The 15,484-nt window shown below is 42.7% G+C and overlaps 1 protein-coding gene across 4 annotated transcripts in view; it reads right to left on the reverse strand.

Moving 5' to 3' along the window:
* Positions 1–15,484, reverse strand: part of AIMP1 (aminoacyl tRNA synthetase complex interacting multifunctional protein 1) — a 77,096-nt gene that overhangs the window by 43,717 nt on the left and 17,895 nt on the right. For 3 of the 4 annotated variants that reach the window (XM_056566005.1, XM_056565995.1, XM_056565974.1), the window contains one exon: positions 775–908. In XM_056566005.1, the coding sequence (XP_056421980.1) occupies positions 775–883 (109 nt within the window). In that variant the 5' untranslated portion in view covers positions 884–908. Of the gene's footprint in view, positions 1–774; positions 909–2,520; positions 2,551–15,484 lie in introns of all 4 variants that reach the window. The other variant, XM_056565984.1, reaches the window with a different exon arrangement.

Consider the following 15,484-nt stretch of genomic DNA (forward strand, 5'->3'; position numbering starts at 1 on the left):
GACTGGAGCATCGAGGAGGCAGTTAAGGGCCCTCCCGTCATCCTCTCAGGTGATCAAGACACCATGTTTTTACCGTGGTGGTCCTGATCAGCTCAACTGAGCTGCCAGGAAGCCTTTTTTTTTTTTATAAAGCATTTCAGACGTCGTTTTTGATTGCGGCGACACTGCGATTGGTGATGTCCGACATTAGGCACAGACATCACCAATCACTATGGACCACCCCACTATGACCCGCACTCAGCTTCTGAGCGCACGTCATAGATGGAAAGCGGGACAAGGGTGTACAGGTACGCCCTTCATCCCCAAGAGGTTAAAGGAAATATGTCATCAGTGTCACCTGCACTAACCTGTTGGTACAAACAGGTACTGCAGGTGACACTCATAACAATGATACTTACCTGGTCCCATTCCGTGGTTCTCTGGCTATCCTCTTCGGTATTTTACACTCCAGGCCCGACTTTAAGCATGGGCTGAGCTTAGTGATGTCACCACTTCTTTTCTCTGCTGGGTCCCACTGCTAGCAAACAGCAGCTGTGACGTCACTAAGCTTTGTCCATGCTCCAAGTCAGGACCGGAGCTGAAGATACCAAAGAGGATTGCCGGAGAACCACAGCACAGAACTGGACCAGGTAAGTATTGTTGTCATCAGTGTCACCTGCACTACCTGTGACACTGATGACAGATTATTGCAGGTGACACTGATGACAGATTTCCTTTAGCCAGTGTTATTTCACAAGATTATCAGCTCATCATAACTACATTAGTATTTCATACTTGCTTTCTCTTTCAGAAGAGCAACTTGCTGTTTGAGGTATTCTATAACTTGATCGGCTTCAGATGCCCTCTGCTCTAGCTTGTTCAAGGAAGGGTTGCTTGAAGCCATCTTGGTGAGGGACCTGACAAAAAACCTAAAAAAGGAAAAAAAATAATAATATTAGGTATCCCAGCTTTTTGTAAGTGATGGAGAAAATGCTTAAGACATTAGGGGCCAGTATAACCAGACTTAGTAAGTCCAGTTAGAACTTTCATAGACATGGAGCTCTAAAAGACAACAAGAATAGTTCCCAACCCTAGAATCTGCAAATGACAACTATTTTACATTAGCAACTATCTCTATCTCCACTTTTTGCAGCTGTACCTCTAAGAAAACTACTTTTCCCTCTGTGAGCAGCAGATGTGCAGCACGCTCGGTTATGTCTGCTAGACCTGCCTCTGAAACACACTGCTTGTATATATTTCCTCAAAGAAAACTAATGGTGCAGAACAGGCAGCAGCGAATATCAAAGCCAATAGCATGGCATTTTCTAGGACTTTCTCATTGATTTCTATAGTATATGTGTAACACTATTGCAAAATATCTCCACAAAGTATATTACTGGTGCAGAACAAAAAGCAGCATATATCAGTCTGTGGCATTGCATCTTCTTATGGGAGAAATGTAACTTGGGCAAAAAGAAAACTTGCGCAGATTAGTAAACACGATGCGGATATTAAAAACCATGGCATTTTCCCTATTTGCGCAGATTTTGTACGGGACAGACACGTATTAGCCTGAATTACTATGTACTTACTCAATAAGTGGATTACCTGACATGTCTGTGACAAAAATCAGGGATTCAGCCTTGGTTTTCAGATGTAGGTTAAAGGGTACCTCTCATCAAAGAAACTTTTGATATGTTTTAGATTAATGAATGTTGAATAACTTTCCAATAGCATGTTAATGAAAAATATGCTTCTTTCTATTGTATTTTTCCCAATCAGTCCTGTCAGCAAGCATTTCTGACTCATGCTGGAGTCCTAAACACTCAGAGCTGCCAGCCTGCTTTGTTCACAGCCAAACAGGCTGTGAACAAAGCAGGCTGGCAGCTCTGAGTGTTCTCCTTTGTGAACAAAGCAGACTGGCAGCTCCTAGTGTTTAGGACTCCAGCATGAGTCTGAAATGCTTGCTGCCAGGACTGGTAGGGAGACCCCTAGTGGTCATTTCTTCAAAGTGGAAAATTAAATAGAAAGACGCATATTTTTTAATAACTTGCAATTGTAAAGTTATTCTGCATACATTAATCTATAATATATCAAAAGTTTTTTTTGATGAGAGGTACCCTTTAAAAAAAAATCCATATTGCCTCTGTCATGAACCCTGACCCCAGTGTACAGAAAGTATAGCTCCTCCAGCTTACATTATTAACTGTTTTCAGATTTAAAGTCTGTTTTACAGCTCAAAAACATCCCGAAAAGTTTTATTTTTTTCTATTCTATTGAATGCAATGGGAAAACTCTGTGCACACACTGTTTTAAATCTGTAATACAATTTTCCAAAAGAAAGTAAGTATGTTTTGTCTTTGCTCGTTTTTTAGGGTGAAATATTAAAAGCACAAAAACTAAAAAAAACAATCAAATAAAAAACAACAATATGAGAATCTAAAGTAGTAACCAAGCACATACTGCACATTCCTAGCACTGGTAGTAAAGTGTGAAGGAATGTTATCTGCACGGTCTGGAGGGAATAAAGAATATACTCACATGCAGACATATGGATTCAGATGTCAAAGGCTAGAAAAACATGGAAAATAGTGGTGTATAGTATCCTCAGAAAATGCTATATTTTGTAGAGAAATGATTCTAGCTGAGGTGAGGTAAGCACACCATACTAGTGTATAATGTATACGCAGTAGAGTTGTAATACTTACTTCCTATTCCCTCCCCGGGGTGAATCTCAAACAGATGAGTATATGTATACACCAAGAAGAAAGTAGCATACAGTGTGAAGATAGCCCAGGTTGTAGGAGAAATCCTATTTTTCAGCGATTTGGGTACACAATAGGCACCGTATGACATTACTGAACACCTCGTAGAAAGACTAGAAATGGCATAATACATCAACAAGGCTCAACTGCAACAAATACCTACAACCTGAATAATACATCACAACTAGATATTTACTCTGCTCATTGAATAAGAACAGTGTCAAAGGATCGGCCCCAATTCACATATACGTTTACATTCACGATAAGCCGACAAGGGGGGTCATTGCTGACAAACAAGATTGTAAAGAGATTTGTGCATTACCTTGACTTGAAATGTACAGTTACATGCAGATAAAGAGATGAAGCGAGACTGAGTCGACCCGGGGTTAGAAGCAACTGGCTCCTGTCACTCAAGGAGGGACATTCCTCACAGAGCTCACATCTCCCAGCAGCCACCAAGCCAACAGCACTTGTGCTACAGGCCTAGGGTGCGAGAAACATGAAACGTCACAGAGGGGATTCTTTGTTTAGTCTTTTTCCTGAATTATAAGGAGAGGGTAGGATAAGGCTCCCCAATGTAAAGCTTCATCCACATTCATTAAGGTTGGGTTTACATTAGGGATCGACCGATTATCGGTATGGCCAATATTATCGGCCGATAATCACGATTTTGGGCATTATCGGTATCGGCAATTACCTTGCCGATAAGCCGATAATGCCCCGCCCCCCGCACCGCCAGTGCCCCCCCCCCCCCAACCCGCCGCACCGCGTACGCCCCCCCGACCCACCGCACCTCGTCGCGCACCCCCCACCGTAGTGCTGGGCAGTATACCGGCATGAACCAGATACCGTTTTTTTTTCTCCCACGGTATGGATTTTTGTCCATACCGCTATACCGGTCGGGCCCCTCCCCCACCCTCCGAGTCAAAAAAAAATTACCCGTAATGGGGGTGGTCCGTGCCATCCATCCTTCCTGTAGTGTCCGGCGGCATTCCGGGTGGAGGGTGAACCGGTCCAGGCTGTCCTTCTCCGGGGTCCTCTTCTCCACTCTGGGCAGGCTTCGGCCTAGTACGCTGCATAGACGCCGCTACGCTGTGACGTCAGGTGCGTCGCTGCGCAGCAGCGTCTATGCAGCGTTACAAGGCCGGAGCCTGCCCGGAGTGGAGAAGAGGACCCCCGGAGAAGAAGGACAGCCCGGACCGGTTCACCCTCCACCCGGAATGCCGCCGGACACTACAGGAAGGATGGATGGCCTGGACCACCCTCCCCGGACGGTCCCTGCAGCAACTGGGAAGGTGAGTCAGGGTTCTGGGATGGAAAGGGGTCTGTATAATATACTATACCTACAGTAGGCCCCCCAGCTGTTGCAAAACTACAACTCCCAGCATGCCCGGACAGCCAACGGCTGTCCGGGCATGCTGGGAGTAATAGTTTTGCAAAAGCTGGAGGCACCCCTAGGCGCGGTGCGGCGCGGGGACGGTGATAGGTCTCAGGACCCCCGGACAGGCAGGGGGAGAGAAGCGGGTGGTGGCGGCGGCGGCCTATGGCACCGCAAAAGCCACTGCAGTGCATTGATTTAAAGCGCCCGCTTTAAATCAATGATCTGCAGCGGTGTCGCAGGGGGATAAATAGCCGATAACTTATACCGGAATATCGGTATAAGTTATCGGCTATTGGCCCTAACCTCCACCGATTATCGGTATCGGCCCTAAAAACCGATATCGGTCGATCCCTAGTTTACACACAGCATTTTAACATTTGTTTGATGTTTACATACCGTACGTGTTTTTCGGTTTTTAGTTATTGACATTTTGGGGGTTACTGTTGTTTTAAAACACAGCACTCTCTAGGTATGGTGACCGCTTTGTTTTTTTCCCTTTTCTCTATAAGGCTCCAGAAATGGCAGTAAAAATGCATGTTCAAAATGTCACAAAGCATAAAATGTCATGGAATACATTTGTACAAAAAAAAAAAATCCCCCACCATGCAATTCTAGCATTTTAATGGAGTTTTTCACAAGCATTTTTGGTGACATTTTAAACCTGTAACTACATAAAGAACAATAGAAGACTCCTAATATTCTAACAGCATCACTATGCTTTTCTCCAGGCACTACTGCTTCCTCCCCCACTCCAAACACATACTGACAGCCAAGTCCCAATGAAAGTGTACTGTAAGATGAGACCCATAATATACCGGACAGCACTGCCTACTTCCTGATAGTTTTTATTTAGATGGTATTTAACTAGTTATTAGGAATCTACTGTTACCAGCTTGGTGTGAGGAAAAAACATGGGGGGAGATCTATCAAAACCGGTACACAGAAAAAGTGGACTAGTTGCCAATAGCAACCAACCAGATTGATTCTTTCATTTTTTTGTAAGTCTTTTTAACCCATAGAAGATGAAGGACATACCTGTACACCCTGGAATATATAAGTATGTCCTGAGTTATACCGCACTATGAGGTAAGCACAGGAGCGGCACTACACAGTGGGTCCCAGTTACTAGTAACAGCCAGAGACCAGGCACAATCAAGCTGATACCCGCTATTAACTATTCAGATGCTGTGATTGATACCAATCCCAGCACCTGAAGTATTACAGGGGCTTTGAGAGAGTCATCGGACAACCGCGGCACAATTGTGGAGGTCTGATGGTGGCTGGAGCTCAGCTCACTTACTTCATGGCAGGCTTTGCTGATCTTCTTGCATGGTCTATTATGAAAAAATATTATAAAATATTATTTAAAAAAAAAAAAAGCAATAAAGAAAAAATGTAATCCCTTTCATTTTCCTATTTTACAAGTTTAAAAAATTAAATAAAATACACATATTTGATATTGTGATGTGTGGAAATGTCTGAACTATTAAAATATAAAGTTACCGTAATGACCCTGTACAGTGAATGGCATAAATGTACTACCCGTAACAACTGATTAAAAATCAGATCCTACAACAAGATAGGATTTGTAGAAGGACTTCAGAGTAAGAAATTCTGGATGGCCTGGCATTTAGAAAAGATCACACTTGCGTATCACAAAATAGACCGGGCACAGGAGGACAGCTGCAACCGAGGCCGAGGGGAGTGAAGAAATCCTGGTCAATTTCCTTGGTCCCAGGCCAAATGTGACAAATCATTATCCCAAAATAGACAAGTTACTGGTCACTAATCCACCTGCTAGGAACAGTTGTAAAGTAACTCAGGAACCAAGACTAACAAAGCAAACATGTTCATTTTATCATGTCTAGAACACCAACAATCTTTGCATGAGTATACACTCCACATGGTAGTATAAATGAAATATATATGCAAAGAAATAAGGTCATCAGAAAACCAGAAACCAAAGTTTTCGTAAAAATAATACAACCAATTCAGTTTGCTTCACTCTACAACAATTTTGTGACACGCACAGTCACACTAGACTAGTGAGATTTTCCCTAACAATGTAATTTAGAGACTTTAAAGGGGTATTTCAGCATGAGGGTACATTAACTTGGGGGGGATGTACTGCAAGTTTCCCACTGCTAGTTGAAGCCGTAGATTGACATCAAAGAAGGAGTCTCATGCCCGACAGTACAGAAAAACTTAGCCCCTATTGACAGGATATCAGAGCACTGTGGTCCCCTGCGATTGTCTGTATGGAGCCCTGGCTCTCCCACAGAATGGCGCATCATGACCCCCCCCCCCCCTCTCCATATATGTCTATGGGTGAGCCGTTCGGTAATCGTCAGCTCTCCAATAGAGATATATGGAGGGGGCATGGCGGCCCCCGATTCGGGTGGGGGCCGTGACTCGCCACTCTGTGGGAGAGGCGGGGCTCCATACACACTAGGGATCGACCGATATCAATTTTTTAGGGCCGATACAGATACTCTGTGGAGGTTAGGGCCGATAGCCGATAACTTAAACCGATATTCCAGTATAAGTTATCAGCTATTTATCCCCCCGGTGACACCGCTGCAGATCATTGATTAAACCTGTTACGGACCCAGGGCGTTCCTGTACACCCTGAGTCCGCTCCCGATCTATAACGTGGGGCCCCGCATCATAGCAACGGCCGGGACCCGTGGCAACTTTGAACGCCGCATCTAAAGGGTTGATAGCGCGCGCGCTATTAACCCCTTAGATGCGGCGTTCAAAGTTGAACGTCGCATCTAAAATGAAAGTGACAGCATGCCGGTTAGCTCAGGGAGCTGTTCGGGATAGCCGCCGTGAAATCGCCGCGTGGAGGGTCCCTACCTGCCTCCTCACTGTCCGATCGCCGAATGACTGCTCAGTGCCTGAGATCCAGGCATGAGCAGTCAAGAGGCAGAATCATCGATCACTGGTTTCTTATGAGAAACCAGTGATCAATGTGAAAGATCAGTGTGTGCAGTGTTATAGGTCCCTATGGGAGCTATAACCCTGCAAAAAAAAAAAAGTGAAAAAAAAAAGTGAATAAAGATCATTTAACCCCTCCCCTATTAAAAGTTTGAATCACCCCCCCTTTCCCATAAAAAACTGTGTAAATAAAAATAAACATATGTGGTATCGCCGCGTGAGAAAATTTCCGAATTATAAAAATATATCATTAATTAAACCGCACGGTCAATGGCATGCGCACAAAAAAATTCCAAAGTCCAAAATAGTGCATTTTTGGTCATTTTTTATATCATGAAAAAATGAATAAAAAGATCAGTAAGTCCTATTAATGCAAAAATGGTACCGCTAAAAACTTCAGATCACGGCACAAAAAATGAGCCCTCATACCGCCTCATACGCAGAAAAATAAAAAGTTATAGGGGTCAGAAGATGACAATTTTAAATGTATACATTTTCCTGCATGTAGTTTTGCTTTTTTCCAGAAGTACGACAAAATCAAACCTATATAAGTAGGGTATCATTTTAACCGTATTTTTACCGAAAAATGTACTGTGCAGAAACGGAAGCCCCCAAAAGTTACAAAATGGCTTCTTTTTTCAATTTTGTCTCACGTTGTTTTTTTTTTTCCGTTTCGCCGTAGATTTTTGGGTAAAATGACTGATGTCATTACAAAGTAGAATTGGTGGCGCAAAAAATAAGCCATCATATGGATTTTTAGGTGAAAGATTGAAAGTTATGATTTTTTTAAAGGTAAGAAGGAAAAAACAAAAACGGAAAAACCCTGGGTCCTTAAGGGGTTAAAGCGGGTGCTTTAAATCAATGAACTGCAGCGGCTTTTACGGTGCCAGAGACCGCAGCCGCCACCCGCTTCTCTCCCCCTGCCTGTCCTGGGGTCCTCCTGAGTCCTATCACCATAACCGCATAATATGTTGCATCAGTTTAGATCAGGACTTGCAGCCATAATATGGACACAGCATTATGGTTACTTAAATTCTTTAGCATGTAAAGAGGAGAATGGTACAGTGCAGTTCACAATGAAAAAGACAACTGTTTTTGGGAAGTTTTGGAGTAAAACTTTTAGCTGAAGGAAATTCATGTCCAACCAAAACATGTTTTATATCATAGTAATAATCCCTAAGAGAGGTTCTTCATCTGGATTCTATACCAGTGCTCATTGATAAAGATGACAGAATGTGCTGTAGAGATAAATGGTTTAAGATCCAAGCTGACCACAGAAACAAATTTAAAGGGGTACTGCAGCCCTAATCCAAAGGATAGGGGCTAAGATGTCTGATCACGGAGGTCCCACCGCTGGGGACCCCCACAATCTATCATTCCACACCCACCTTTTTGAGCTCTCCGCATCGCTGGAGGCTCCGAGTGTGCAGCATGACGACCATGGGGCCGGAGTATTGTGATGTCACGACACCTCCCCCTCAATGCAAGTCCATGGGAGGGGGCATGACGGCTGAATAACAGATTGCGGGGGTTCCCAGCGGCAGGATGCCTGCGATCAGACATCTTATCCCCTATCCTTTGTGTCATGCTAATTATACACCCCAAAAATGAATCACTGTTTAATATGTTTAATAGCATAATGTCGGCCATTTTGTGTATGTTCTAAATAGACCACAGTGTATTCTAATGTTCTCCTATTCAAGCACCAGTTTGGGAGTAGAATGCTTGTTGTCTCTTTAGATATTTATAGTTGTTTAGATAAGACAGAGAGATTCACACATCTGTGGGAAAGAGACCTACATGATATTCTTATCTCTCTAATAAAATTGGATGTCTAGGTAGGCTCCAAGATGTCTATGAGAATCCAGGTTTTAATTACTTATATGTCTCACACCTATTAAATTATGGCTCCATATATCAAGTGTAGAATTTGGGTTTAAGACCAGTTATTGACAGTTAACCCTTAATGGTAATGATACTAATTGCTTATGCAATAGCACCCCCTAGCTTATGAGTAGTTGACATTACACCCACAGGAGAGGCTTTATGGGTGATATGCTCAATGCATTCTGGGTATTATAGTGATGTCATAGTCATTACCATATGTACACACCCAACCTACATTCATTGGGGAATTCCAATTTAGGAGGGTGTGTCTAACTAATTAAAAAGTCTGGTAAACCAGATGTTAGGGACGGTAGACGGTACTGAACTGTGCTGTAGGCTGTAGAGAACACACAAAGACACAGGAAAGAGGTCCAACCAGGTGGAAAAGCCATGTGAGATTCCAGCAGACGGACTGATCAAACTGTACTAGACCAGTGGCTATCCATGACAATGAGATGGACCGTTCAATTTTCCTAGGACCAGAAGTAAGGTTCCTACATAGACTTGGTAAGAGATACAAAAATAGTATTCCATTTATTTAAGACCAATCTGGACAATGTGGATGGAATTATACCATTTAGATTGGTGAATAAATTAATTAAATAAAATAATTAATTATCTCCATATTGAGATTATAGTTTTAGGATATTGTGAGACTTCATTCTACCTGCAGAAGAATCAGGACTCATAGGGGGATATTTATCAAAGGATTTAGACAGTTTTTTCTGACTTAATTTGTCGCACAGAAAGTCGCAGTCTAGATATGTGCAACTTTTTTGCGACTTTTGCTCTAAAGGATTTTTAGAATATGATGCATTCTAGTCTATTTTAGATGGAAATGCATTGGAAAATGCATTGGTGCTGATTTTATCAAAAGCGACTTTTCAGCGACAAGTCGCATCGGCTGAAAGTACGCCGAAATGTCAGACCATGCTGGAGCAGGTTTAAATACAGTCTAAAGCATAGATCACAAAGTCTGTGTGCAGAATTTTTCAAGAGCTGTGCACCTTTTGATAAATTAGGCGCACAATAGACCAACCTAACACTCTGTAGTTTGGTCTATATTGATGCAGGACATAGACAGCTTTGATAAATATCCCCCATAATCTATCAAAGCATTAAGTAATTGTTTATACATATTGATAGAATTCCTACTCGCCAAATTAAGTGTTATAAGTATATTTCACACACAGGAAACCTGTTTCAAGTTCTTCCTCCTAAAATATAGTCTAGCGAGATCATAAAACTCTATTTGTCTTAATGTCTTACCAAGATAATGTATAGAAAATAGTCCAGAATGGGGCGGAAGTATATTCAATTTCTTCCATGTTTTTATCCTTAGTTGGATTTCCCCATTCATAGAATCATGTGATTTGTAGTTGATTAGAAGGGGTCAAAGAGTGTATTTAACATTCCATATTGATATGTCTATTATTAGATATTGCCCATCTTGATATCATGAGGTTCCTCTGAATAGAGTGATATGTAACCTTTTTCTTATATGATATTCCTAACCTAGTAGCTTTTGTTTTATTTTAACAAGTTATTTACTACTCACATGTATTGTTCTTTCTATATGCAGTCAATTAACAAGCTTGTAATGTTTACTAATATATCTAATTCATATTCATTTGCATATATAATTGTGCTTATGACTCATTTATGTTTATATTATTATAACCAATAAATCTGCATACTTTATAATACCTGTGTATTATTGTATATTGCAAAACGACATCCTTAAGCGTCAATGTCATCCCGTCATAAAAAGAACTTGTTGATATCTGAGGAAATAGTCGGACTCCGATGTGAATTGTATTGATTGGCTTTGTCCACAATTCACCAAGTCATAATTTTGATGTTTTTAAGAATTTTCATAATTTTTAATTATTCATAATTAATCATTTTTATGACCATAATTCATAATTGAGTTATTACTGCACTATATTTGGATAGGGGATAAGATGTATTAGGGGCGGAGTTCCCTTTTAAGACAATTCACTGAACAATAAATTTTATTTGGTACACCTGACTTCCGAGAAATCCTTTCCAAGAAATGTTCTAACATCTGCACTATGGACTAAAGTCACCAAGTGTAATAAAAGCTATACTTCAAATGTTTGCCATACATTTTATGATGTTGTGAATTATGGCTCATATGTAAGTGTTCTGAAACCTCTGCTGGAAAACATGAATAACATCTCTTATAGAAATAATTGCACATAATGATTTCTGGATGGGGATCATGCAATGAAAGGAGCAATGCCATTCATGAACAGGGCCATGCCATATAGAGGTGGGAATTTACTGTATGTGTAGATCCTTAGAACATATTACTCCTCTTATGGCAAAGCTACAACTTACAATCACTGACATAAATAATGTGACAACTGCAGAAACATGAGGGAGATTTATCAAAAGCAGTGTATAGGAAAAGTGGGGCAGTTTCCAATGGAAACCAGATAGTCTCTTGCGTTTCTAAAAGGCCTCTGCACCACTAATCCTCTACACAGGTTTTGCGTGTACGCTACCCTGTGACCCTACCCTTAAAGGGGTACTCCGGTGCTAAGACATCTTATCCCCTATCCAAAGGATAGGGGATAAGATGCCTGATCGCAGTGGTCCCGCCGCTGGGGACCCCCGTGATCTTCCACGCCGCACCCCGTTAGAATCAGCCCCCAGAGCGTGCTCGCTCCGGGTCTGATTACTAGCGATCACTGGGACGGAGCATAGTGACGTCACGGCTTCGCCCCTGTGTGACATCACGCTCCGCCCCCCTCAATGCAAGCCTATGGAGGGGGCGTGACAGCTTCTATAGAAATGTCAGTATAGACCAGTCATCCCCAACAAGTGTGCCTCCAGCTGTTGCAAAACTGCAACTCCCAGCATGCCCGGACAGCCTTTGGCTGTCCGGGCATGCTGGGAATTGTAGTTTTGCAACAGCTGGACACACCCTTGCTAGGAAATACTGGTATAGTGTAACCAGCGCAGGAATAACAGCAACCCTTGCATGGTTCATGTGTGAAGTGCACGCTCACAATCTCTACATTAAGCCTCCACCATGTTAAAGGGGTACTCCTTTTTGGTGCCAGAAAGTTAAAATTTGTAAATTAAAACTTCCAAGGCGAGAAAGAAATTCACAGGGCACTCACCAATGCTGCAAATGTGTCCTTTATTTCACTAGTCCATACATCAGTGCGGAGACGCTCATACAGGTGTGTTTCTACAAGCTACGGTCCGTTTCTCGCGATACTTCGTGCTTCAACAGGCTTACACGTCACTGGTTTCAGAACCGTGTCTTAAATAGTACCTGCCTCCACTACCATGGAAACTCCACAACAACTATCAGACAGGTGAGTGAATCTAAAACCATTCTAAAAACAATGTAGAGCTATGGGCATTACAAAAGTGCATTTAATTCGGTCTTATCGTTAAGACCTAAGCAGCCCATTGGGTCTAGGCGTAAAATCCACCTAGTCTCCTTCCTTAGCAGAATTTCATCCTTGTTCCATCCTTCGCGAGCACACTCGACCCTTTCAATGCCAGTAACAATGGGGTCTCCGACCTCATGTTTCTATGCCAACATATTCCTCGCCATACTGGAAAGGAAATATATTTTTTCAACTCGAAACCCCTTTGTTAATAAGATCAAAATGTACTTACGTTTTGTTGATGACCTGTTGTTACGCCGAGCGCTCCGGGTCCCCGCTCCTCCCCGGAGCGCTCGCTACACTCTCGCTCCCGCAGCGCCCCGGTCAGATCCACTGACCGGGTGCGCTGCGATACCGCCTCCGGCCGGGATGCGATTCGCGATGCGGGTGGCGCCCGCTCGCGATGCGCACCCCGGCTCCCGTACCTGACTCGCTCTCCGTCGGTCCTGTCCCGGCGCGCGCGGCCCCGCTCCCTAGGGCGCGCGCGCGCCGGGTCTCTGCGATTTAAAGGGCCACTGCGCCGCTGATTGGCGCAGTGGTTCTAATCAGTGTGTTCACCTGTGCACTCCCTATGTATACCTCACTTCCCCTGCACTCCCTCGCCGGATCTTGTTGCCATTGTGCCAGTGAAAGCGTTCCCTTGTGTGTTCCTAGCCTGTGTTCCAGACCTCCTGCCGTTGCCCCTGACTACGATCCTTGCTGCCTGCCCCGACCTTCTGCTACGTCCGACCTTGCTTCTGTCTACTCCCTTGTACCGCGCCTATCTTCAGCAGTCAGAGAGGTTGAGCCGTTGCTAGTGGATACGACCTGGTCACTACCGCCGCAGCAAGTCCATCCCGCTTTGCGGCGGGCTCTGGTGAACACCAGTAGTGACTTAGAACCGGTCCACTAGCACGGTCCACGCCAATCCCTCTCTGGCACAGAGGATCCACCTCCTGCCAGCCGGCATTGTGACACCTGTTTATCATATGGGACGGAATGCAGTGAATTCAACAATTTTGTTGACTTCATAAATGACACAAATGACATGAATATGCGGTTCACGTCCAAATATGGAAACAGGCATTTTGAATTTTTAGATGTGCAGATAGATATCATAAATTATACCATTGTTACATCTGGTTTTAGGAAGAAAATTGCAAAAAATGTATTGTTACATTTTGACTCCTCCCACCCAGCTCATGTTAAACGCAGTATACCATATAGCCAATTTCTTAGGTTAAGAAGAATTAACAGTAATCAAGAGAAGTATAATACCCAAGCCAATGAATTAGGGAAGCGTTTTACAGACAGGGGATACCCGAAAGAGTTAATAAAAAAAGCTAGAGATAAAGCAACTAAAATCTCAATGGGAAGATTTACTAAAAGGTAGAAAGTCTGAAAAAGTAAAAAAAAAAAAAAAAGGAAAGAGAATGAAAGAGTCGTATCTGCTTTTGAAAACTCACCCTTACATGACACAATCAAAAATGCCATCTATAATAATTGGAACTTATTGCAGAATGATGAGGATCTAGCTACACTGATAACAAAAAGACCATTAATAACATATAAAAAGAATAAAACAATTGAGGATATCCTAAAAAAACGGAAAGAACAAAAGAAGAGGAACAAAAACAAAGATTGGTTGTCTGAACAGAGACCAACGGGTAATTACCCGTGTGGTTCCTCTTCTTTCTGCCAATTTAATTCCAATGCCAAAACGTTGACTTTAAATGGTTATGACATCCAGATTAAGCAGCTTATTACATGCAGATCATCTCATATCGCGTACGCTCTCTCATCTGTAAGTGTAATCGTTTTTACATTGGCAAAACCAAAAGACCTTTGTTTCATTGGATACGTGAGCACACTCGATCCTTAAAAACCGGGACAGGAGCCCTGCGCTTCATTGAACATATAGTTGAAGCACATAAGGGAGAATCAGAACCTTTCAAATTTACTGGCATTGAAAGGGTCGAGTGTGCTCGCGAAGGACGGAACAAGGATGAAATTCTGCTAAGGAAGGAGACTGGGTGGATTTTACGCCTAGACGCAATGGGCTGCTTAGGTCTTAACGATAAGACCGAATTAAATGCACTTTTGTAATGCCCATAGTTCTACATTGTTTTTAGAATGGTTTTAGATTCACTCACCTGTCTGATAGTTGTTGTGGAGTTTCCATGGTAGCGGAGGCAGGTACTATTTAAGACACGGTTCTGAAACCAGTGACGTGTAAGCCTGTTGAAGCGCGAAGTATCGCGAGAAACAGACCGTAGCTTGTAGAAACACACCTGTATGAGCGTCTCCGCACTGATGTATGGACTCGTGAAATAAAGGACACATTTGCAGCATTGGTGAGTGCCCTGTGAATTTCTTTCTCGCCTTGGAAGTTTTATTGGAATGAACTGTCTTTGTGATCTCAGTGAGCACCACCTTGTATACTGAATATTGATTGTGAGACCTGTAGAAAGGTGTCAGCGTGCATTGATCTATTGCTTGAGCCGGGCAGTGCCGGGTGCCTCTTTTTGGATTACATTAAGATTTGTAAATTACTTCTATTAAAAAAATCTTAATCCTTCCAGTAATTATTAGCTGCTGAATACTAGAGAGGAAATTATTTTCTTTTTGGAACACAGTGCTCTCTGCTGACATCTCTGTCCATAGCAGCATATGCTTGCTATGGGGGTTTTCTCCTACTCTGGACAGTTCTTAAAATGGACAGAGATGTCAGCAGAGAGCACTGTGCTCGTGATGTCAGCAGAGAGCTCTGTGTTCCAAAAAGAAAAGCATTTCCTCCCTAGTAGTAAGCAGCATTTCCTCCCTAGTAGTAAGATTTTTTAATAGAAGTAATTTACAAATCTGTTTAACTTTCTGGCACCAGTTGATTTAAAAAAAAAAAAAAAGTTTTCCACCGGAGTACCCCTTTAAAGTAAGTGATAAAAAGCACAGACAAACATTCCAGTTGAGGCCATGCCTAGACATTTAATCTAGAAAGAATTAAAGAAAGAATAAATCCTCGGCTAACATGTCCCCAAGATGCCAGCCTGGAAAGTCATCAGTGTCTGTGATCCTGAAACAGCTGGAAGGACCCAGGAGAGAATTACACGTGAATGAGGCGAAAC

This window comes from Hyla sarda, chromosome 1, assembly GCF_029499605.1.
Source record: "Hyla sarda isolate aHylSar1 chromosome 1, aHylSar1.hap1, whole genome shotgun sequence".
NCBI lineage: Eukaryota > Metazoa > Chordata > Amphibia > Anura > Hylidae > Hyla > Hyla sarda.